The sequence below is a fragment of the Azolla caroliniana genome, unplaced genomic scaffold (genome assembly GCF_043228905.1).
Source record: "Azolla caroliniana isolate FFs.n. ecotype wild unplaced genomic scaffold, voAzoCaro1.0.p SCAF_90, whole genome shotgun sequence".
Classification (NCBI taxonomy): domain Eukaryota; kingdom Viridiplantae; phylum Streptophyta; class Polypodiopsida; order Salviniales; family Salviniaceae; genus Azolla; species Azolla caroliniana.
The window spans coordinates 15,478-39,794 of NW_028230525.1; the positions used below are offsets into that span (position 1 = coordinate 15,478).

General features: G+C 38.4%; 4 protein-coding genes across 5 annotated transcripts; 3 read left to right on the forward strand and 1 right to left on the reverse strand.

The window, feature by feature from the left end:
* The first annotated feature begins 244 nt into the window (after nt 1–244).
* LOC147849280 (vacuolar-processing enzyme-like) lies at nt 245–4,457 on the forward strand. Its single transcript, XM_087337686.1, has 9 exons — nt 245–600; nt 724–888; nt 1,116–1,272; nt 2,007–2,092; nt 2,336–2,535; nt 2,616–2,664; nt 3,214–3,453; nt 3,705–3,911; nt 4,034–4,457. Exons 1-9 carry the CDS (start codon nt 379–381, stop codon nt 4,217–4,219), a joined length of 1,512 nt encoding a protein of 503 aa, XP_087193812.1. The 5' UTR covers nt 245–378; the 3' UTR covers nt 4,220–4,457.
* Nucleotides 4,458–5,417: 960 nt separating this feature from the next.
* LOC147849281 (E3 ubiquitin-protein ligase) lies at nt 5,418–7,049 on the reverse strand. The gene has a single exon (XM_087337689.1). It carries the CDS (start codon nt 7,038–7,040, stop codon nt 5,754–5,756), a length of 1,287 nt encoding a protein of 428 aa, XP_087193815.1. The 5' UTR covers nt 7,041–7,049; the 3' UTR covers nt 5,418–5,753.
* A 4,478-nt stretch (nt 7,050–11,527) lies between these two features.
* On the forward strand, nt 11,528–16,701 carry LOC147849282 (pentatricopeptide repeat-containing protein At5g04780, mitochondrial-like). Of its 2 annotated transcripts, XR_015531811.1 has the most exons (3): nt 11,528–13,896; nt 14,997–15,054; nt 16,481–16,701. XR_015531811.1 is itself a non-coding variant. In XM_087337687.1 (1 exon), the coding sequence occupies exon 1, from the start codon at nt 11,569–11,571 to the stop codon at nt 13,888–13,890; it is 2,322 nt and encodes a 773-aa protein (XP_087193813.1). In that variant the 5' UTR covers nt 11,528–11,568; the 3' UTR covers nt 13,891–14,701. The 2 variants fall into 2 exon arrangements, 1 of the variants encoding a protein (XP_087193813.1); XM_087337687.1 differs by lacking the exons at nt 14,997–15,054; nt 16,481–16,701 and having other exon boundaries at nt 11,528–14,701.
* Nucleotides 16,702–18,917: 2,216 nt separating this feature from the next.
* LOC147849283 (mitochondrial phosphate carrier protein 3, mitochondrial-like) lies at nt 18,918–22,714 on the forward strand. The gene is made up of 6 exons (XM_087337688.1): nt 18,918–19,301; nt 20,337–20,698; nt 21,335–21,378; nt 21,546–21,760; nt 21,881–22,005; nt 22,290–22,714. The coding sequence occupies exons 1-6, from the start codon at nt 18,945–18,947 to the stop codon at nt 22,318–22,320; spliced, it is 1,134 nt and encodes a 377-aa protein (XP_087193814.1). The 5' UTR covers nt 18,918–18,944; the 3' UTR covers nt 22,321–22,714.
* The last annotated feature ends 1,603 nt before the right edge of the window (nt 22,715–24,317 follow it).

A 24,317-nucleotide genomic window follows, 5' to 3' on the forward strand; every position in this document is an offset into this window, starting at 1 on the left:
CATCTTTAAAAAAAAAAATTTTAATATTATAAAATTTAAAAAATTTAAAATTTGACCTATGTTGAAAACCGAAACCGAACCACGAAACCGCAATTTTTATGGTTTAATGGTTTAACGGTTTCGCGGTTCGATTCGGTTTGGTTCAGGTTTCAAAAAATTTAAACGGTTCGGTTTGGACCCTCTCGAACCGAACCGAACCGTTGCCGATTGTTACCTGCAGGCGCTTTTTTTCTTTCACTTATCCAAAGAGGAACATCTCTTCCTAAGGCAGGATAAAAGGATGAGGAAAAATACATGTCTTTGGGTTTGATTATGGTAAAGTAGTCACAGACGACTTTCTCACTTCAATCAATCGCTCGCACGCGCACACACAGAGAGATGGTATCTATGAAGGGTGCCCTTTTAGGGTTTCTTTTAGCTACTGTATTAGTACAGGTAGAATCATCATCCAGGTCTTATCAGCGCCTCTCTTCAGTTGGGATTCAGAGTGATGGTATCATATTGTTGCCTACAGATGAAGCTACTACAGATTCAGATTTCAGTACACGATGGGCCATCTTAATCGCGGGTTCAGCAGGGTATTGGAATTATAGACATCAGGTATTTTTCTTTATCTTTCATTGGCAAATCTGTTTTTTTTTCGTTGTTTCCTTTTATATTTATGGTAAAATCCTTCTCTTTCTTGACCTTTTTTTTTATGGTGATAATAATCAATCGCCAAAGGCCGATGTTTGCCATGCCTATCATGTGTTGAAGAATGGAGGCTTGAAAGATGAGAACATTGTGGTCTTCATGTATGATGATATAGCAGATAACGATTACAACCCTCATCCTGGCGTGATCATCAATAATCCCTTGGGAAGTGATGTGTATGCAGGTGTTCCCAAGGTATATGTCTTTATATAGGTGCTAGAATTATATTTAGGGCAAAACATCATAATAACCTGAATATTTACCAGAAAACCTGTAGGGTTTCAAAATTTGGCAGAATTTCCTCTCTAGTAGCAAACTCTGCATTATCTAGTTGTCCAGGAAAGTTTTGGGTCTTTTTTGCCCTTGTATGTGTTCCTTGCATTATAAGGGAATATTTCTCATAGATTAAAACAATGCGCCAGGATTACACTGGAGATGATGTGACAGTCGACAACTTCTTTGCTGTTCTTCTTGGAAACAAGAGCGCGGTTGTCGGTGGGAGTGGGAAAGTTGTCAATAGTGGTCCCAATGACCACATCTTCATCTTTTACTCTGATCATGGAGGTCCTGGAGTGCTAGGTATGGGTTTCATTTATTTTCATGAAAGGAAATATAAGTAGTTTACATGTTCTTTCTCAAGCCAAGCATAAGAAATTTACATGACCCATGGATTATCCATATATGAAGAAAGAAAATTATTATGTCTGACTTAGAAACATTGACTAGTTTCATAATATTCTCGTTCTCTTTGTTTATCTTGGAGTTTTGAACTGCATTAGTTCCGTGGAAGAAGAGAAAGCTAATGAGAGAAACTTAGGTCCTGAGGGATTTCAAGTTTGTGTATGGTCTCCACAAAGATACAAAATCCTCATTAAGTTATTTACTTCACCATGAGGATGAATTTTCCTACCACATGAATGTATAGGTTAGCATGGAAAAACACACATCTAAAAACAAACAAAACTCGATTTCTTTTACTATGTAAATCTTTTGCAATGGCCATGTAGCTGCTCAAAATCATAGTCAACAAGGAAAATGAGAACATAGTGTTGCTGTCAGTGAGGAAGATTCTCCTATTTAAGTTATAATGTCTTTCTTTGTACCTGCACATTTTAAGAATCATGTGACAAGGATATTTTCTGACCTCAAGGTTGCATTAATTAGCTTGGAAGCATCTTGAAAAGCAGCTGGTTTTTTACTTTGATTTTTCTTTCACCCTTTTGCTTCTGGATAAGTTTTATATTGCTCTATGACCTTCATGATAAAAGTTTGTTTCGTGATTAACTGATGTTTAGTTTGTAAATGTCTTTTAGGAATGCCAAGCAATCCTAATTTGTATGCAGATGACTTCGTCAAAACTTTGCAGCAAAAGCATGATGCTTCAGCTTTCAAAGAAATGGTATATTTTCCAGGCGTGTTCTTTCAGGCAGTAGTCTTAGGAGAATCTTAATAGTGGACCCTTCATGCGAATGCCAATCTTGTAATTCATGAGGTTCATAACTTCATCATAGGATAAGAACTTCCTGTTATGATGGAAGACTGTTGGTTATAATGAGACTAGTATCCATATTTGCTATATAAGGCCAACGGTTACTCATTTACGTATATAAGGGAAATAATTTTTGTTTTGTCTGTGATATAGGTCATTTATGTGGAAGCATGTGAGAGTGGAAGCATATTTGAAGGGCTGCTCCCTAATAATTTGAATATATATGTTACAACGGCATCAAATGCAGAAGAAAGTAGTTGGGGAACATATTGTCCTGGCATGGAACCTTCACCACCAGCTGAATATTTTACATGCCTTGGAGACCTCTATAGTGTAGCTTGGATGGAAGACAGGTATACTTCTCTCATTATTTTTTACAACAAGAAATGCACAATAAGATTATGCTAAACAGCAAACATTTTTGCAATTTCAGTGAGATTCACAATCTGGAACTGGAAACACTGAAGGATCAGTACAATATTGTAAGGGTCTTAACATTATAAATTTTTGATGTAAAACTGACAGTGAAAAGGACTTCAGAAATCATTTTAGTTCTAAATATAACAACCCAAAATTGTACACCTTCTAAACTACTTGATTACGTATTGTAAGCATAACTTATAAATGCAAGATAACTTGTATTCAATCAGTGGGTCCATAGCTTTATGTATTTAAGTGTGTCAGCCTCCATAGTACAAAACTATTTGGATCTAATGTGCATGTGTATATATCTAGATAGATAGGTAGATATACATATTGTATGAGCTGGTCATTCCCACATTGACAACCTCACATCAGCAACTTAATATGCTACTTTGATCCGTATCACTAGATTCATAGGTCAACTTAATATGCTACTTTGATCCGTATCACTAGATTCATAGGTCAAGCACAGGATAGGTGACTTTGTCATTGACCAAAGATGTTTTATCCCTCCATTTTCATATGCCTGCTCTTTAGAAAAGTATGCAGAGGTTAGATCTTGCATATGGCAATTACTTTCTAGTCATTGTAATATCTCCTTTTTCCAGGTTAAATCAAGGACCTCAAACGAAGAAACATACATAACTGGCTCACATGTGATGAAATATGGGGATGACAACATCAGTGCTGAAAATGTATACGTGTATTTGGGTAGTGATCCTGCGAATGCAAACAGTTCCTGGTCCCATGAGGATCTACTTTCTTCTATAAATCTACATTTCAGCAAGGGGAGCAAGTTTCAAGGTGTGCATCAAAGGGATGCTGATCTGCTGTTTCTTTGGCACAAGGTATGTTTTTCGCCGTTTATATGTATGTCGTGACATACTTCATAGGGCTTGCTTTCAGCAGTGTTATTTATATTGGATATCCACACCAAGGGGAAGAAAAAAATGATTGGATTGGAGATGGAAAAATATCTGTTTATTATGTTTATAGAAAATTTACAACTGTAGAGATTTTGGTATTATTCATACTGCTTCACCTAAAGTTCGAGGTGTTCTATATCAAATATTTTGATGTTTTTTTATGTGAAAATCAGTTTAAGATGGGGAAAGAAGGTTCAAATGAGAAGATAGAAGCGCAGAAAGAGCTAGTTAACGAGATGTCTTACAGAATGCACCTGGATAACAGTGTAACACTCATTGGAAAGATTCTTTTTGGCGATGAGGAAGGCCCGAGAATTCTGAATGCAATAAGACCACAGGGCACTGTCTTGGTGGATGATTGGTCGTGCTTAAAATCAATGGTAAATATGAAATGACTGATTTCGTATTATGTTTTAAGAAAAATAAATCAGGTAACCTAAGAATTTTAAGAAAAAGAATTCAGGTGCGTTGTTCAGTTTCTAACCCAAAGATTTTGATTCAGATTCGTACCTTTGAGTTGCATTGCGGGTATCTGGCCGATTATGGGATGAGACACACAAGAGCATTTGCAAATATATGCAATGCAGGAGTGGCAACTAATATATTCTCAGAAGCTGCACACGAGGTCTGTGCAACGAATGAAATATCAAGACGGTTAAATCCTCTTGAGCTTGGATTCAGTGCTTAGATGCTTTGCTTTGCATGGACTTTCTTGTGCATTGTATATTGTTTTGTTAAAAGACATTGTGTACAGGAGTGACAAGCTATTTTAGACAACATTATTCACTTGTGTATTACTCATTCTTCATTTGGAATGAATAACATTCAGTAGTAAGTCATTCAATACAATGCCTAGAAAAAGCTGAGAATAAGCTACACTACTGCTTGTGATTGATGTATGATGATTTGTATGGATATTCACTGAAGTTCTAAATATCTTTTTTATGTGTTTATGCACTGATATCATGTTGTACTTGAATCCCTATACGAAACCATTAGGATCTCCTTTCTCTATATCCGCTAATTGAATATATTAAAACATAGGATGAGATAATCATCATATGTTTGGTTGCAATTTTCATCTGGCATGCGGCATATAGTTTCAGAATGTGTACTCACGACATGATATTTATCTCTTCATTTCTTCTGTCTTTTTATCCCTGCTAATCAACTTGAGGCTTTGTGCAATCAATTTCTTGACTTCATCTAGGCAGCTAATGACCGACAATAGATTTCTCATATTTCTGCTGTCATAACCTACTCTTTCTTGTGTCATATTGACTCTTTGAGTAGAAAACATGAGGATGTAATGGTTCTGCCAGGACATGCGGTGTTTTAATGAAATGGTAAATAAATCTGAAGCTCCTTTCAACACTTAAATAATTATGTTCACAATCCTTCTCAATATTGATCCCTATTATACAAGTAATACAAAGGTAAAAAAGAAGTTAACATTGTAATTTGAAGCAAACAGGACTGAAGACTTCATAATAACCATCAAGTGTTATCATTTGTTGTGAAGCGAGGCAAAACGTTCCATCCACTGTGATAAGTATCATCATAGATAAAAGGTATGTAGGGGTATCATTGCCAGCAACCATGTACACGCTAGGTGAACTAGAAATATTGAAAACATGAATTAATTTGAAGTGATTTAATCAGTTCCCGATGGAAGAAAAGAAATCACATAGGAGATCAAAACGTAATGCATTAATCAGCTGCAATTTTCAGATACTGTTTTAGAAGAAGTTTAGTCATACTGTGAAAAACTTTGTGAATTGATGAGGCATGGTCTCTGAAAAATAAAATGGACATTTAAGCAGGGCGAACCCATAGTATATCAGAGAGAGAGAGATAGAGAGCGACCAAACAGCAATCAATACTAGCAAAAATAAGGCCATTGGCATAATATAATTACAAGTTGAATCGGATCTTCTGTTCTACAAGGCACTTTATATTAGGTAAAACATGGCCTTGATCAATTAACCCAACTGCACATTCATTTACTAATAACCCGGAACACCAATAAAGTTCATCACAGCATGAAAGATGTTGTATTAATTACATCTTACATAACAACATTTGAGCACTACAAACGAAGATTTATTAATTAAAAATTAATAGAGACGGCCAGCCGGCCATTCCCTTCTTCCTTCTGATGTCCGTCCCAAGAGTGGTGATCAAGATATTGAAGCAGAGGGAGAGGGAGAGGGAGAGGGAGGCTATTTGACAAGGCCAAGGTTGATAATGCCCCATGAAGAGTTGGGCCAAGTCTTGAGTTTGGAGTTGGCGAGCAGGACACGAGACCAGGCAACCCAAGCTTCCCATGACACACGTTTGTCCCAATTGGTGCCCCACTGCAATAGCAGGGTGAGGCCTCGCCGGGCCTCCTGCTCTGCTACCTCGAATTGGCCCCGCGATGCATGTATCTGCGCCAGGAGCACATGAGGCTCGCCAATCCATGGGTTGAGCTTGCATGCACGACTTAGAAGCTCCTCCCGCCGCTGCCCCCTGGAGGATGATTGCAAACCATCCCCTCCACCTTCACCATCGGTGTCAGAGTCCGAGAGTTGGACTGCTTCCCAGTATGCATCGCGCGCCTGTATCTGGTGATCGGGATCAAGTATCTGTGTGCACCCATCAAAGATGGGAGGAAGCTGCTCCAGGTTCAAGTAATGGTATGAGTTGCTGGCTCCACCATCTCTGTCACAGGCTGAGGTTGTTGCCTTCCTCTCTTCGCGTACGATGAGGTGGAGGAGGAGGCCCATGCGAGAGATGGCAGACATCCAGAGACCTGGTTTGCCATTGCCGGGCCAAAGGGCTGCCCAGTTGTTTCCACTCCACCGGAGGTTCCCATCGTGATTCCCGAAGAGCGAATCCTGCCACCCAGTGAGCTGGTCAATGAAATCGGCCATGGTAAGGAGCAGAAAGAAGGCGAGGACGGATCTGGGGAGGTGCACATCGTGGCCGGTGCGGATGTGTTGGACGGTGAGACCTTCGGGTGGGGGGATGAGGTCGTGGACGGGACGGGAACCGGCGAGGGCGGCCAGCAAGTCGGAGTCGGAGCCCGACTTGGCCAGGAGGTCGTCATGGATGAGCGCGTGGCGTGGCACGATGCAAAAGAGGTGGATGAGCGTCTCGGCCTCGGGGCCAACGAGATCAGAGACACGGGTGCGCTCCACATCGGGTTGAAAGATGGCGAGGTTGACATAAGAGTTGGAGTAGGCGGAGTGGAAGAGGCCACAAAGGGCGACGGGGTCGGGAGCGTGCCACAGCTTGAGGATGCGGTACACGTGTTGGAGGTGCTCTAAGAAGGTCCCATGTTTGTGCCAACATTCGGCGGCGCCGGTTTCTCGGAGGACACGCACAAGCGACGGCAACAAAGGGTCCACATCCTCCACACATCCTCTCAAGAAGGGTCGCGCACCCGCCAATAATAATCCTACATGCACCTCCTCCTCCTCCTCCTCCTCCTCCTTATGCACCATCTCTGCTTCTCCCTCTCTCATTTGAATCTCCTCCTCTTCTTTAATCTTTCTTCCTTGAGAAGGTCCTTTGTTTCCTTCTTCCTCTTCCTCTTCCTCTTCCTCTTCCCTCAGAAGGCCCTTTGCTGTTAAACAAATTTTCACGTACGTCTAACTAAGCATTAATCCATCCTACACCGCTATTAATATTATGATGATGATCTATCATCTCATCTCATCCAACTTCTTTTGGGTAATTTACAAAAGTAGGCACACAGCTCTTCCTCAGCCTCATCCTCATCCTCATCCTCCTCAGCCTTCTTGTTGTGAATAATGTTGTAGTTGCGTTCTGTTTCCCCCCACCCTATATTCCCTTTCCAAAAAAGACATGGAAAAAGCTCCAAAAAACAAGCTTGCTTTTATTTTATTTTTTTTGGGGGGGGGGGGGATTTCCTTCCTCTTTTTTTTGGTTGGAACTTGGGGGCTGTTACAATTGGCATGTTCTCATTCTTTTTCCAATTCCTTTTTCAACAATATTGTATCATTACCAATGACTATCATGGCTGCCATTCGTTGTCATCGTCACCGTGTCTCGTCTGGAATGTTCCTGTGGAGCCACCACCAATACATGTGTGTCAATGGGACTCGCATCAACACCAAATATTGACACAACTAATACCATATCGGCTTGCCAATCAAGAATGGGTGTACTGCATAATCATAAATGTTGATACCATATTGACGGACGAAATGGAATGCAAAAATTGGCGATTGTAACGATAATCTTTGATACAACAAGTGAACAACGATAATGGAGCTATTGTAATTATGCTAAGCATGGAGGAAACTATCTAAATTAGGCAAAGGAACATGCGAATTTGTCGAGGAAAAGGAACATCTCGCTTATGTTGGGGACTTTCAAGGCTTGGAACCCTTATAAAAAATGGGGTTGAGCCCCTCTTTTTGGCGATAATGTCCTCGAGAGGAAATTGTAATATTAGTTTTAGCCTTGGATACAAGACTTGTTATCATTTTATAAATATTTGGATGTAGAAGTTTATTTTTGTTCTTTAGCCTAGTTCATAGCAATACCATGTACCATCATTCTTAAGAATACCCATGTATGGATTTATCTAAGTGACAAACTACAAAATTTCTAGACCCTTTCTTTCTTCTTGCGTACAAGCTCTTTGTACCTAGAATAACTTGTTTACTGCATTATAACGCAACAACGCACATAAAATAACTCAGATATTGAGTAATAACTAGTATTTTTTCTATCCAGAAGTGCTTTAAAATGGATGCTCAACCTTTACCTATGTATCATTGAGTCCACTTTACCTATGAACCTATTTTTGTGAAAATACATTCTTGAATGGTTTGTCCTAGTTGAAACAATGAAAAATACATAGTGAGCTAAATATTAATCTAGAAAATGTCCCTTTGCTTTTCATAGGTTAATGAAGGCATCTTAGAGGCACACGAAAAACAAAGTTTTTGGAATCATTAGCACTTTATGCAAAAAAAGAAAAAATAAAGGAGCATATAACAATAGTAAAATTGCGAAGAGCTATAACCACCATTCCTACAAAAGAACAAAGGGTACACATTAAAAGTAGTGGTTCACAAATTCACGAGTCACCACCATCAATGAAAAATTTCTAAACGCGCATTGAATGCATATTTTACTCAAAATCAAGTTATTTTTGTTAGATTCTCTATCTCCAGAAAAGAATGCACATGGTCCCTATAATTGTATTTCGCCTACTCGTTGCAATTTGTATAAGAAAACCATGCAAGATTAAGGTTTTAATTTGCACCACAATTGAATCAAGAGATTAATTCTTTGTTTTTTAAAATGGGATCCTAACTTGAAGTTACATAGCCCAATTTGCTTGATTATAAAGGTTCTTATGAGTGTGCTAGAGCTACAAAGAGTTGAACCAAAGCTCTATATGTTTAACCCTTGATGGCATGAAATAACTATGAGAGAAATAACAAATCATGTGATGTCCTTTATGCAATGAAGCCCAATTAGTTATGCTAAATGAATAAGTTACTATAAACTTTTGAAAGATAGGAACAGAAGGTTACAAGCATCAGTTGAGATGTAAGTTTTGATGAATAGTCACAAGTCAAATATCTAACATAGAATTGCAAGAGGTGTTAAGTGGATTGATTACATTAATGAAGGGAATGCATGCAACTATAAGGCATAAAGAAATAAATGATAAAAGCATCAAAGGGAAATGTACTCCTGAGTCATTGTGATATATATATATATATATAGAAGCCATTGTTATTGTGTGTGACCGACTTGCTACAAAGAACATCAAACACATAGAAACTAGAAGTCCCAATCATACGCTAGCATATCAAAATAAATGAATAAGAAACACATTGTTTGCCCAAACTTTGTTAAAGGTTTCAAGAATCCTTGCTTGGGAAAGATCATATGGTGGTGTGTGTTCTACGTTACATTTGAGAATGCCCAAGATGGTACCTTGTGAGAAACGATATAACACAATAAAGTAGTTGAAAGATAAAATTACATTCCAAGACAAGGAATATTAATTTTTTGCAAATCTTGAACCAAGTAAAAATTACTTGATTACCTCTATTTCCTCATTGATTGGCAAAAATGTCCATCTCATTAACTATGATCTCACGAATTCGATTATTGTGTGACATAATTTTTAGATCTTTTGCATGTAGGCTCATCACAAATGCCATCATTTTCCATTGGATTGCATTTTGCCACTATGAACCATTTGGATAACTTGAAAATTATTCTGTATTGGATAAATTGCTTATTGTTAGACTTTCATTTCCTTTTAGTGCTCTTATGAGACAATCTATTTACAATTGTCCACAATTTGCAAAAATGTCTCCACCAGATTTTGAGCTTTATTTTGAGTGTTTGTCAACATTTGTATCTTCTTCATTTTTGTGGGTTTTCGTTTACGTTTTCTCATCGACAATATATGCATTGCAAAAAGCAAAAATATAGTCGGGTGAGAGAAAACAAATTCGGTTTTCTAAGAGGGAGAGGTGAACAAACAATGTTGGTGGAATTTAAGTTGGATTTCCATCTAGTTTATAGGAAGTAGTAACGGTCCAGTTTCGGCTTAACCAATTTGGTGTGGATAAGGCCAAACTGGTTAAGCCTTAATCGGTTTGAGAGTTTTCAAACTTGAACCGAACTGGTTCCTAAACTAGTTAAGGCTTAACCTAGTTGGCCAAACTTGTTAACACAAAACCAGTTTAGTGACCAATTTGGCCAAATTGTTTAACATTAACTTGTTTAGGAACCAATTAGATCCTAAACGGTTCAGTTCAGTTTGAGCCTTGCCAAAGCAGTTCAAACCGGTTAAGGAGGGTCAAGCATGAACTATGCCAAACTTAACCGCCAAACTATTTTAAATCAGTTTAACAACGGTTTAAGCTTTAGTCGAGTCTTTGTCAACTCCTACTAGCTGAGATGGTAGTGACATCAAGCTTCTTCACTTAGTAGGAAGGGCAAGTCTTAGTAATGGGAGGTTCAAAACTTGACACATTGCATTGTTGATTCAAGTTGGAATCTTAAGAACGATGATTGGAGGATTTCTATATGATAATGGTGATGCTCTTGAAACAATAACAATAGGAGGAAAGCAAAGGCTATTCATAGATTATTAGGCACAAATACTCCTTTTAATATTGAAGAAAATTTTGTGGCAAAGGAAATAGCTTGAGAGAAGTGTTTGGATAATATATATGATAGGAGAACTACATTCATGGCGAAGGAACTTGGGTTCATATATACATTCAAAAGGTTGTCCCCATGCTTGAAAGAAAGCCATCTTTTTGTATGCAAAAGTTCTATTTTTTATCCCCCCCTCCGCCACCTAATTTTGACGTCACTAGGAGCTCTAGCTTTTAGGAGTCGGCAACGACTCGACTCAAGCCTGAATTGAGCTATTAAACTGTTTTTTAACGGTTTCAAAGCTCGGTTCGATTCAACCGGGCTTGAGGCTCCTTGACTGGTTTGAGCTCAATTTGGCAAAGCTCAAGCCGAATCAAACTGCTTAGTGCAAAAACTAGTTCCTATACCGATTAAGGCTTGAACGGTTTGGCCAAATTGGTTACTAAACCATACCAGTTTAGTATTAACAAGTTTGACCAAACCAGTTTAGAAACCAGTTCGGTTCAAACTTGAAAACTATCAAACCGGTTAAGCTAAAACCAAACCATCGCCGATTCTTATTAGCTACTTAGTTGTTGGATATCAAAGAGGCATATTATCTATTTACATTATTTTGAAAACGTTGATGCCGTGGAGCGGCCATATTTACCACCTTCTCTGCAACCATATTTAGACCCAACAAGAGGTGACTCGGGCAATGGCGGTGAGTTATCTATCATCTTAAATAGCTTCCACACTTTCGGGCAATTAGTCTCATTGCATACGGGATGCCCATCCCTTTCACACTTGGACACTATTTGGGCTGGATATATTACAAATTTACATCAAATCCCCTTTCACACTTGGACACACAATGTTAGTAGTGGCAGAGCCACACACTCTAAATCCATGGCATTCTCCTTCGCCATCCTAACCACGACACCACCACATAATCACCCAGCCTCTCCAATTTTGTCAACTTATCCTACCTTGAGCCAGAAATCGGGACTTATCAAGGACCCATCACTACAATTGATCAGGATCGAAGATCCGTTAAGACAATTAGTCGGAAATGAGGACCCATTAAACAGATTTGCTCCAATCAATTATTCAAGTCATCAAGAAGAAGAAGCTAGTCTTGGTAATTCTGATTATGATGTTAATTCTATCTATGAGGTTTTACAGGAGTGCATAGAGAAGAAAGATGAGGTGGGAGGAAGCCGGCTTCATGGGATCATTGTGGAATATGGTCTTGATTCCCATGCTTTCTTTGGAGCACATCTTATTCGCCTGTTCACGTCTTTCTTTTGTCTTCCTAAAGCTAAACAAGCTTTTAGAAAGATCTATGCCCCTAATGTGCATGTGTGGAGAGCTATCATCAATTCTCATTCCACACTTGGACAACATGAAGAAGCCATATCCCTATGGTTTCACCTCCTTGAGCAGCTGGAGGATCACCAAGGATTGAGTAGCACCATGCTCAATGAGCATGTTTTGGTGGCTGCCCTCGAGTCATGTGCTTCTTCTGGAAACCTATCAGACGGCAGGACCATCCATGCCAATGCCCTTGAGTGTGGTCTTGAATCACATGTATTTGTGGCAAACACTTTGATCCACATGTATGCCAAATCTGGAAGTATGTATCATGCTAGTGTGATGTTTGATCGCATGAATGGTGCACCCAAAGGGGATGTCGTCGCATGGAATGCTTTGCTCAGTGGTTATAATCGAAGTGGACAGGGTGAACAAGTTCTTCGAATTTTTGGTCACATGCTTGATCAGGAGATGGTACATATCAATCCAACCCAAGCTACATTTGTCTCTGTTTTGAAGGCATGTTCGATGATTGAGGATGCCGAGACTGGCAATGCTATTCATATGTATGCTATAGAGTGTGGTTTTGTGTGGGATGTGCACATAGAGAGCACTTTATTGGACATGTACGGAAAATGTGGATTGCTCGATGATGCGAAAGCTGTATTCGAAAGAATGCCAAAGCGAACAGTTGCAACTTGGAATGCGTTCATTGCAGCAAATGTGAGAGAGGGTCATGGTCAGGAGGCACTTACACTTCTTTCGAGAATGGAGAAAGAGCATCAAGAACCGAATGAGGTCACCTTTGCTTGCATTCTTAAAGCTTGTTGGAGTGTGGCAGCCTTAGGGCATGGCAAACAGATTCATGTTGAGATTGTGCAAAGAGGATTTGAGTCAAACTTATTCATTTGTAGTGCTCTCATTGAGATGTATGCTATATGTGGTAGTCTTGAAGATGCATGCACGGTATTTCATAGGATGCATAACAAAGATAGTGTGGTATGGACATCCATGGTATCAGGATATGCAATAGATGGGAATCATGACATGGCCTTCAGATGCTTCTCACACATGAAACAAGTCGGCGCCCAACCGAATGGCATCACATTCCTATGCCTCCTGTCTGCTTATGGTCGATTAGGTTTGGTACAAGAAGGATGCCAGGTCTTTAAAGAAATGAGAGAAGAGCATGGAATCTTTATGACAATTGATCATATGAACTCTATGGTGGGACTTTTTGGCCGTGCAGGTCGCTTCAACGAAGCAGAAGACCTACTTGAATGTATCCCGTATATGTCCAACCATGTGGGTTGGCGATCTTTACTAGGTTCTTGTAAGAAGCGAAAGGACGTGAGTGTTGGGTTTCGATGCTTTAATTGGCTAGTGGCAATGGATTGTGATCATGGTGCAGCTTATATGCTTATGTCAAGCATCTATGCAAGCGTGGGAATGCGTAATGAGGCAGTGCGAATCGAAAGAATGAGAAGATGTGCAAATGCATCCAAGAAGGCAGGCAAGGCCTTCATCGAAGTGGACATGATAGTGCATGCATTTGGTGTGGCAGACAACTCGCATCCACAAAGTGAGCTTATTTTCAGCAAGCTCAAGGAATTGAATCTCAAGATGAAGCAAGAAGGGTATAGACCACAGGTGGAGTTGATGTTAGATCCTCAACTAATCTCAGAAAGTGATAAAGAGGATGTTTTATGTGGGCATTGTGAGCGTATGGCATTGGCATTTGGGATACTATCAACACCTTCAGGGACAAGTATTAGGATACTCAAAAACCTTAGGATGTGTCCTGATTGCCATGGTGCCACAAAGTGTATTTCCAAGATGGAAGCACGTGAGATCTTCATTAAGGACACTTATTGCCTTCACCATTTCCAAGGAGGAGAATGCTCTTGCAAGGATTGATGGCCAGTATGTCAAATATGTTTATGAGCTATGTCCATAAGGTTCCTTCAAAAGAGTAACATGATTGGATATTCATATGGCCACAATGGCACATGACTTCCAGGGATAAATGATTAGCATATTGAATTTGTATTAACTATGCCCATAAAATTGAGTCCACAAATGAAGATTATTGGATTAGCCAAATGGCCGCATTGGCACAATGCAATCCGACTTGTTGAATAACAAGATCTCAGAGATGCAGCATGGTTTGGGGCTGGTTCGATTACTTATTTCAAAGTTTCTTAAAAAACACAATTCTCACTAAAAGGTATGAGTATGCCAAGATTATTGGTTCACAATGGACGGATAATTTGAGCTGAAAAATAGGGAGGTGGCAAAAATGCCCATGTGATGAGCACAAATAACTCTTCAAGATCATTGTTTAGTTGAAACTTGTGTGACATATGATTATGTTGTATTTTGTGTTTGCCTATTGAACTTCTAATTGGCGTCCACTCCAGGATGGTTAAAGGTGCATCATGTCTTTGTTGCTGTTCAACACCATTTGTCATTGAGGTGGGAGACCCTTGGCTGATTGATGTGAACCTCATTTTGAGAAACAAAATGCAAATTTCATGATGCCTCTAGAGAATGAGGAGAATGGATAGAGAGAAATTTTAATTTATCTATAGCCACGCTGACAAATGCACATACTGTGATTACATTATAGAACGTTCTGTATTAGAATGATATATAATGGCTATAAATGGCCTATGCAAAAGTAAACAAAATAGTTAATATCATGTGAAATATTCATACCAATTAATTACATTGTGGCGCCATGGAAGTTTGGGTTTTGGTATTGCATTTGTAAGAATATCAACAACTTCTTTATTTGTAGGGGTGTCTAGTTGTAGAGTAGTGTTGTTTTGACGCTTATAAGATAAGCTGACTGTACTTGTTGATTTGACATTTGTCAATGCTTTCTGGGATTAGAGTATCCCAAAGTAGCTTCTTGGGATCAGGGCATCCCAATGTAGCAGAAATCAGTTCTAGTACAAGATATAGTAAACTGCCTAACTTTTTTCTGCAAGGATGATTTACCATCTCCTTTATCTCTTCAGGGTCCTTTGGTGCCACATCAGAGCTAAGAGAAAGAGTTGGATCAACAGGTTCATACAGGTGATCTTCCTATGCTCATCATTTCTTTAAACTTTCTTTGGCATGGCTGTGCGCTTTCATCTAGATCTTGTAAGTTAAACTCAATGCCTAATATGTAGCGGAGTGCAAGTTTTACTGGTATGCTCCAATGTGATTTACCTGCAATCTAAATTCTTGGAGATTGCTTCAATTCATATAAGGTTTTCTTCAGGACACAAACATAATTAGGATGCTTGCAGGTATCCTTGAAGTACTTGGTTGCTCAGTGTAGATAGGTTGGCCTAAATCACCATTAAGGCAAGTTGTTTTTATATTATCAATTATGGTGGATATGCTGTTCTATTTAGGTAGCTACATCTACACTTGCGATGATGAGCATTGGTGAGAAGGTTTCATGAAAGTGGGAACATGCTAGTGGTTTTGGGTGCAAAGTTGATTGGGAATGGAATGCAAAGGTAGTGAGATATTAGGCAGTGTAGTATGTAGGTTCCAGAAAACTTGAAGGATGTTGTGAATTAATTCAAGAGTAGTTATTGGAATATCTGGTAGAGTTGTCAACACTAAGTTATGTGGCGGATGATAGATATCTAATGCATAATCTAAATTAGAATCGTCTTCATCGATGATTGGATAATGTGAATGATTATCAAAGGTGTTGTGGTTGGAGAAGTTGTGTGTAGATGGCAATAAAACCTAACTTTCAAAGAAATGCAACTTCAGCTAAATTGGAACTTATAGTTGGATTGTAAGCTTTAGCATGGAACAAGTAATATCCATAAGTCTCTTATACTTTCCTCCACCCTACCCATTTTGTTGAGGATTAATATAATGAGATACAGATTACTGGTGAAATATTCATGAGTTTGTATGACTTTGTCATAGTTTTCTGAAGTGAAATTGCCACCATTACCACTTCATACAATTTTGATTCTTCAATTTACTTGCTTTCCAACCAAGTTTTCGTACATTGAGGAGTGGGATTGAATTTCAGTTTTCTTGTGAAGACAGATAATGATAGCAAAGTGGGAAAAACCATGAAGGGAAGTGAGGAAGTGCAATATAGCTTCTATTTGAAATAAGATGGGCATATATAGGTATGCATAGATTTGTGTATGAGTGGACTGGGAGTGTGATAAAGCATATGGATGAGATGCCCTTCTTTTCTAAATTAGAGACAACCTTCAAAGAAATACAAGTGGGTTAAAGATCCAATTATTCCATTTGCAAGGTCTTGTTTTCAGATATTACGTGTGGGTCGCCTAACCTAAAACTGCAATTTGTGGTGTTCTAAATTGCATTGTGGAGGGTTCAATCCCTTTCCAGCTAGTGTCTTGGTTGGGTCGTTTACAATAGCTGCAAAAGGATGTTTTTTGTGGTTATTGTTGTTGGGTGGGTCTTATCGGTTTGTTGTCCAGGTATTAACGGTTTAATTTTTGGATATTGGCAGTGAATGAATGGCGTGGCGTTGTGATTGGAAACTGCTGTTTGGTCTCTTGTGGCGGTGTTGTTGCTAAGTTTGGAGGAAGATGGTTTTGCTTCATTTCATTCCTTTTTGTTGATCATGAAAAGCATTGTTTCTGCAGGAATGAAAGCATCAAGATTCTTCTAAGAATGTCAGACATGAATGATTAGAATAGACTGGAAGATGTGTGATCATCAACTCTCTCGAGTGCCTATGCTCGTTCCTCCACATCCATCCATACATACATATTGGATCCTAAGCTATAGAACGAGTGGATTTATGAAGAAAATTAAGGGATGAGAGATGTAGTCTCTCTTCTTCTTCTTTTTCGTAAATAATGGCTTTCATTCCGAAAGAAAAACCACCACCATGACTAACTTACTACAAAAGTATAGAACTCTTGTATCTATCTATCTATCTAGGGATCTAAAGAGTACTACGACTCCAAACTCAATGTCACCCTACACACCAATTCAAATGGCGAAAATGATGATATGTAACCTTGCAGAGTTCTCTCTCTTCCTGGTTGAGATGTATTCTCTCTCTCTATCATAGTAAGGTCTAACTCTATAGTGTTCATTATATTGTCTGCATTTGGTAATATAATTGAATCCTCCTCTCATTTCAAGTTGTTCTATTGCAACACCATTGCATTAAGTCACACATTTGTGGTGGTGCATTCCCCTCTTAAGTTTTCCTAACCAATATTCTTACAAACTATCATGATGATCAATGGTTTTTCTTAGTGGGTCGATGGAGTACCAAAAGTTAGCCAAAATACGATGTCGGCTTCTCTAGAAAAAGTGAAGCACGAATGAACAACCTAGGAAACAAATGTTTCACCACCATGCATGTCAATGAATAATGCTAAAAAAGATGTGAATCACATGAAGTTTGATCATGGTCAAAGCCACCATTGGACTCTAGCTCCTACTATTCCTTTTACACATAAAAACATGCGCATAATAATTGTATTTTATGTGATTGTTTGGAAAGGTGTGAATTGCATGATTTTAACTTGACGAAGATGTCAAGTTGGCCTGGTCACATTTTTCTCTTACGAAAGTATGTACTTGAAAGCCGATTTCAACATTCCAACTATATATTATTTATGCAATGCGCATGTTTTTTTGTTTGATTGAAACGAGTCAAAGGTCTAATAATTCAAATTTATTTTACCATTTTTAGCCAAGACATAAACTCTTATTGGGAATCTTCCAACATCCACTAAGTATGACTTGGGAAGTTATGGGTTCGAGAAGTAAAGAAGTAGGGCATAAACAGAAGTTGAAATGGCCATATCATGTCACAAATTGATTATTCTACGAAGAGCAGATGCCAGAGAGCACTAGTAGGAGAAGGGGTAAGACCCTCTATAGAAGTTTCCCAATGAGGAAACCTCCCAAACTTTCGAAAAGGAGTATATATAGCGCAAAAAATGCTTAGGGCTAATCATTTTCACATGCTACCAATAACTTAAGAGTTTGAGTATAAGGTAATTGCTAGGAGAGATCTGGAAAATGAATGAGATACTTGTGAGTGAGGGAGAAAGACTTGTTGGTCTACAAGACTTCTGGGAGTAGTCCTTTCGAGTGTAAACCTGAATGATGAAGACGAATATTTGCAAGTTAATGCGAATGAAATTAACAAGTGATGTTGGACCAAGAAAAGCAACATTAAAGCACATTATTAATTTATATGTCCTCTCCATTCATATTCAACCTTAGTTCACGCGAGTATCCATCGGGTTGAAGGGAGGGAGGGAAGGGTTGTTTCCAAGACGCAACGAACATCATCATCATCGGTCTGTGAGAAACAAAAAGCAAAAAAGCATGAGCAGTATTAACAATATGTACATATATGTATGTGAATGAAAGAATGAACATTTCACAAAAATGAGTGTAAAATCACAGGTTAAATAACACCCCGCCTCACCAGCCCCCCAACACTAACCAACCAAACAAGAAGAAGGATGATTAAGGTTAGGGTTAGGGTTAGGGTTAGGGTTAAGGGAAAGGTTTAAAAATAAAAATAGAAAACAAAGAAGTAGGAAGAGAGGGAAGAAGCCAAAGAAGAAAAGAGAAGGCAAGAAAGTAGGAGGCAAAAAAGAAAAGGCAAGAAAAATAAAGGAAGGAATAAATAACTAAATAATTAATAATTAATAATAATAAAGGGACTCTCTTCCTTAGGGCTAAAACCTAACTATCGTCAGAGAAGGGAAGCCAAGCAGAAACACAAACAGAGAGAGAGAGAGAGAAAAGAGAGAGAAGACAGAGTCACAGTCACAGACAGACACACAGAGAGAAAGAGAGAGAGAGAGACAGAGCTTAATCATCATCACACAGAGAGAGGAAAGAAACAACTGCAAGCAGCAGCGGAAGAAGAAGAAGAAGAAAGCAACACACACTTAGAATTGCTTCTTTCTTCTTCTTCTCCTAGACAGACAGCGATGGCTCCCTCCGACAAGAGATCTTCGTCTCCCTTGATCCCTAGCAGCCTCTACGCATACAGTGCAAGGAGGATCGGCGGCGGCGGCGGAGGAGGATATGGCGCAATCGCAGCATTCCGACCTCCTTCAGTCGCCTCTTCTTTCTCTTCTCCTTCTCCTTCTCCTTCTCCTTCTCCATCTCCTCCTTCTCCTTCCACTCGCTTCGCTATTGCTGCTCCAAGCGAACCAGCGGTAGGGAAGAAGATCACCATGTATTCCCCTGAGTTCTATGCCGTATGCACGGTTGGAGGGATCCTGAGCTGTGGCCTCACCCACATGGCCGTCACCCCCCTCGATCTTGTCAAATGCAACATGCAGGTCAGTTTGTCTTCGTATGTGCTCTCGCCCTGTTTGTGCTCAAATCTGTTTTCCTTTTGCGATGGTTTTGACGTGATATGATTCCAGATCCGTGTCTTAGGGGGTTTGAACTCCTCTGTTTTTGCATCTTCTAGGGTTTTCTTTTGTATTTTGGGCTCGTTTCCCTTTTTTCTCTTTGCACATCTCATAGTATTTCTTATCTATCCGTCTACTTTGTAAGCTAATACCAAATTAGAGACTCAAAATCTTCTATATTTTTGGGCCTTTTGTTCATTCTAGATCAGTCTTTTGGTCTGTCTAGTACGTTATTGAGGATATGCTTGAGTGGTTGGTAGGATGTGCGCCATTTGTTAGGATTCGGAGTATATGGTGAGGTGACTCAAAGGATGCCTGCCAAGGATTAAGGGTCTGAATATGTGTTATGGTGTTTCAAGAACTTCTCTCAATGATTAGCATTTTTGTATGTAAGTTTAGCCTTCTGACGACTGTTTGTTTCACGGGTTTAGTTGGAAAATGATTTGTGGTTTATAGAAATCTGTGTATTAGTAGCCATTTTCCTGTAGCATTAGGTTTGTCTTATTTTAGTATATTGATATCTTATTTGAGAGTCACCTTTTCATTGATTACTCTCAATTTTTCTATATTAGTATTTACTGTATTTCGTTGTATGCAAGGTGTTTTTTTAAAGTGTTCATATCACACCATAGGGTTTTCCTTTAAATGCTAGGAACGTTTTTAAAGTGTTTATTATTGTTCTCTATAGTACCGTATTTATCTGTGTCCTTTTGGGCGATATCAAAAACAAAACTTGATCTTTTTTTTTACTGTTTTGATGTATTTAGTGTTTCCATTAGACCCTCAGATAGTTGAAAGAAGCTTTCCTGTATACAGTGGGATATCTGAAAAGAAGATCTTCTATTGAGTTCCGAATATTTTACAAAAATTACTGCTGTTTGTTTGGGATTGCGCTGTAAGAAAGTTGTTTTTAAAGTATGCATGCCTGTAGACATTCGATCCTTTTTGTAAATGTTGCAGATAGATCCAGTAAAATACAAGACAATTGGTAGTGGCTTTGGCATTCTATTGAAAGAACAAGGACCCAAGGGATTCTTCCGAGGATGGGTACCCACTCTATTAGGCTACAGTGCCCAAGGAGCATGCAAATTTGGCTTTTATGAGTACTTCAAGAAGTACTATGCTGATCTTGCTGGTCCTGAGAATGCTGAGAAGTACAAGACTTTGATCTATTTGGCAGGGTCAGCCTCAGCTGAGTTCATTGCGGATCTCGCTCTATGTCCTTTTGAGGCTGTCAAAGTTCGAGTCCAGACCCAACCAGGATTTGCCCGAGGATTGTCAGATGGTTTCCCCAAGTTTGTTGCTTCTGAGGGTTATGCCGGGTATGTCTTTTCACGTTCTGCTGTAATCAACTGAGAATACAATGTACATAACACCATAATACCAGAACACCAGAATACAATGTACAGAACATAGTACCTTTAACAGTGAATTAACAAAATAAATGCCAAGAATATCACCATCCTTTTAGATATACTAGAATATTTTAAACCCTCTTGTCTCTGAAAGAGACCTGAATATATGTTGTAGTACGAAAATGCCTTTTACTACCGAAGAGTAGCCTAATAAACTTGATTCTTTATTGTTGTAAACTTTAGTGAGCGTGTACACAATTTAGTCTTGTTTTTATAAGTCAAACTTTGTGGATATTTACCAGAATCTGTAACTATGAGGATATTTATGATGGTTGCTGTCAGATCATCTCTCTACAGTAATGAACTCTAATATACTTTATAGTATTCTAATGTCTTAGAAGCTTAGGGCATATTTTAGTAAATGCCGTACAAGTTAGGGGTATTTTTCCAATATACAAGTTCATAATACCTCATTCATATAATTGGTTAACTCATACTTATAAACATTGTTTATAGAAGTCCCTCTATGTTTGTTTCTTTGTTGCTAAAAAAAATTGTTGTTACTGGGTATTTGATGATTTTGTATTTGAATTTTTTTGGCAGGTTATACAAGGGCCTTGTACCGCTATGGGGCAGACAGATTCCTTGTAAGTATATAAGATGTAGTTAGCCTTTTTGTCTCCATTGATTGCTATTTTTCTATTCAGTTCTGGAAATTCTGGCATCTGTTCTTCCCATTTATTGTCAATTTTGTGGAGTCTTGGTTTTGCTTTCTCGCTGGACAAGTATGAAGACTTGATAATGCTGAATGCAGACACAATGATGAAGTTTGCAAGCTTTGAGAAGACCGTGGAGTTGCTTTACCAACATGTTGTGCCAATCCCTAAAAATGAATGCTCGAAGACTACCCAGTTGGGGGTTAGTTTTGCTGGAGGCTACATTGCTGGAGTCTTTTGTGCTATTGTGTCTCATCCTGCTGATAATCTTGTCTCCTTCTTGAACAATTCAAAGGGTGCTACTGTTGGCGATGTAAGTTATTGAAATCTTTACTCTTTGGGTTCCCTTTGGCTATTTATTTTGTAACTTGCCTAACTTTTGTAGTAATCTAATTATGGTTGTTGTTGTTCACATTTGCTTTTCTATCTGAAGGCTGTAAAGAAGATGGGCCTTATGGGATTGTTCACCCGAGGGCTGCCTCTTCGAATTGTCATGATTGGTACTTTGACTGGTGCACAATGGGGAATTTACGATGCCTTCAAAGTGTTTGTGGGATTGTAAGTGTTTCTTACGTTGTTTCCAATTTCTTTTGATGCTGCTCTATGCATGGCTGTTTGTCCAGATTGCATATTCTTTTTTAAGTATTTCAGAGTCTCAGGTAAAGGCAAATGGCTCTCTAGAGCACATCTAATTCATTTATAGGCATTCTGAATAGATAAATATGTGCTCTAGACAGACGAAGTTGTTATTGTCTCTGACTTAACACAAAATGGAAGAATTATCTAGTGTTCTTTTGCAAGGAACTTTTGGCCTCATCTAAGCTGCCTTCTCTGAATTTCAGGCCAACTACTGGAGGTGTTGCGAAGAAATAAGCATTTTGGGTGGCTAATAAAGGTTCCTGAATTTTTAAACACTAACTCATTAGATTGCTGAGTGGACATAATGCCAAAAGGTGGATAATAAATAGAAGATTTTGTTTCAGAGCTTATTCGAACTCAAGTGTAAGCACTCACTACATATGCTTACAAATATTAATCCGTAGCTCTATTGAGACACTGGGCAGTGTGTTGCGTCCCAATCTTTGCAGCACGATTTTGGGAAGGCTTGACATATAAATGGTTTATGCTATACATTCATAAACATCTGCGCTATTGATATATCACAGGCTGTAGGTGTTGACTTAATAATGCGTTTTTTTAATGCTTTTTCTATTGTTTGTTTAGTTTAAGTTGAATGATTATGATCACATTGCATGGTGGTTTTATACATGCGCTTTTCTGTTGTATGTGTTGATTCACCATACTTAATTGTTATAACTTTCATTTGCAGTGTTTTAGTGTAACATTGAATAATCATAATAAACATGTGCATCAGTGGTGTAGGAAAGCAGAGTAGGGAATAGGAAAGTCAGTGGGGATAATGAAGTATTCCTTGCTAGGATAATGTAAGTTTCCATAGAAGTATAAAATTGTTGTAGATTTTTCCATTTGTTGTATGGAAGAGTTCTCCCTTTTAGTTGTTAGGTAGTTTTACTGTATAATATAGCCTGTAAATTCATGGTAGTTGTATTCATAAACACAGCATTCTTAGCTGTAGATAATGGAATTTTGATCTTTTTCATTCGATTAAGGGAAACACCTTGATAATTATTGATGTAAAAAATGATAGCTTAATTAAAAATTAGCAAGCCTTCAAAGTCAACCTTTCATACTAATGTGAGAATGATTAAATTTGAAAATGCTGGATTAGCAGATTGACGTTGTTCTCCAGTAGTCATTGATGTAGTTGGCAACTAATGTGGGACGGGGAAATTTACAGTTAGTTTTTCGAAGGGACAATTGTTTTCTTTTGTTTGCCCTTTACCATTTGTCTACATCCTTTGCGATTGTAGAGGTAAGTTGGAATGGTAGCTTTGCTATTTAACTTCATATTTATACATTGCACCAAGGGTTGGGAGTCAATATTGAGACTTAAGGTTAGAAACATTATGAAAACCAAGTGATATAGTGTTCTTGTGCATTTTATTCCTCTTTTATATTTGATCTCATATTCTTTTTAGTGAGTACGACCTCCTTAGTTTCTTCCATTCTCAACTTTGCATAAAAGGGCCAAAACATGGTTCCTTACCCTATCTATGATTAGATATCCTGTCCTTCACCTTTTTGCTAATAATGATTTTCATCAACATTGTTTATGTTGTTTGACGCCCCTATCTAAAAATGCATGACACTTGCCTTTTTAGTGCTTCAGCTCTTATGATCTCAAGAAATTTTTCTTGAGGTACTTATCTATTATAATTGTTTCCTTATTTTGTTGGATATATTCTTTAGCTATCTTTGTACCTTGTAAACCTAATGCTTTATTGCTTTGGTCATGAAGCATGTTATCTTCCCGTTTACAATTCCCTCTAAGGATTGTTGATCCATATAGTTTTTGAGTCTTGGGAGTGTGCAACCATTATATTTTATCCGGGAACATCTAGACTTTAATTTCCCCAACCCTCTCTATACCTATTTTTTCATCAAGCATTTACAACTCACTTTTTCGTGGCTTTAATATGAGCAATATAAAGGTCCTCTAGAGCATCTTCTAGCCCTTCTTTACTTCAGCAATGTCTAAGGATTTGGTGTTTTTTGGCCTCATATGTGCCTTCTTCTCGTTTCACCTTGAAGCTCGAAACCTTGAATATGCTTGTTCCGAAAGTTTTTAAGTTGTGTGGCTATACATGACCTCTCCACATTTTTATTACCCTACTTGCTTACAAATTCATACGCTTGCAAATATTATTTATTATTTGGAGGATAGTGTTGTAAATAAGGGAAGTATTTTGGCATATGGGAGCTAATCATATTAGGGATAATGGCATTGC

Bases quoted from the DNA above. Each gene is read 5' to 3' on its own strand.
- LOC147849280 (XM_087337686.1), top strand. From the start codon at position 379: ATGGTATCTATGAAGGGTGCCCTTTTAGGGTTTCTTTTAGCTACTGTA. The intron at 889-1,115 runs GTATATGTCTTT...ACAATGCGCCAG, and splicing joins TGTATGCAGGTGTTCCCAAG to GATTACACTGGAGATGATGT. The intron at 2,536-2,615 runs GTATACTTCTCT...TTGCAATTTCAG, and splicing joins GTAGCTTGGATGGAAGACAG to TGAGATTCACAATCTGGAAC.
- LOC147849281 (XM_087337689.1), bottom strand. From the start codon at position 7,040: ATGAGAGAGGGAGAAGCAGAGATGGTGCATAAGGAGGAGGAGGAGGAG.
- LOC147849282 (XM_087337687.1), top strand. From the start codon at position 11,569: ATGGCATTCTCCTTCGCCATCCTAACCACGACACCACCACATAATCAC.
- LOC147849283 (XM_087337688.1), top strand. From the start codon at position 18,945: ATGGCTCCCTCCGACAAGAGATCTTCGTCTCCCTTGATCCCTAGCAGC. The intron at 19,302-20,336 runs GTCAGTTTGTCT...TAAATGTTGCAG, and splicing joins TTGTCAAATGCAACATGCAG to ATAGATCCAGTAAAATACAA. The intron at 21,761-21,880 runs GTAAGTTATTGA...TTCTATCTGAAG, and splicing joins AGGGTGCTACTGTTGGCGAT to GCTGTAAAGAAGATGGGCCT.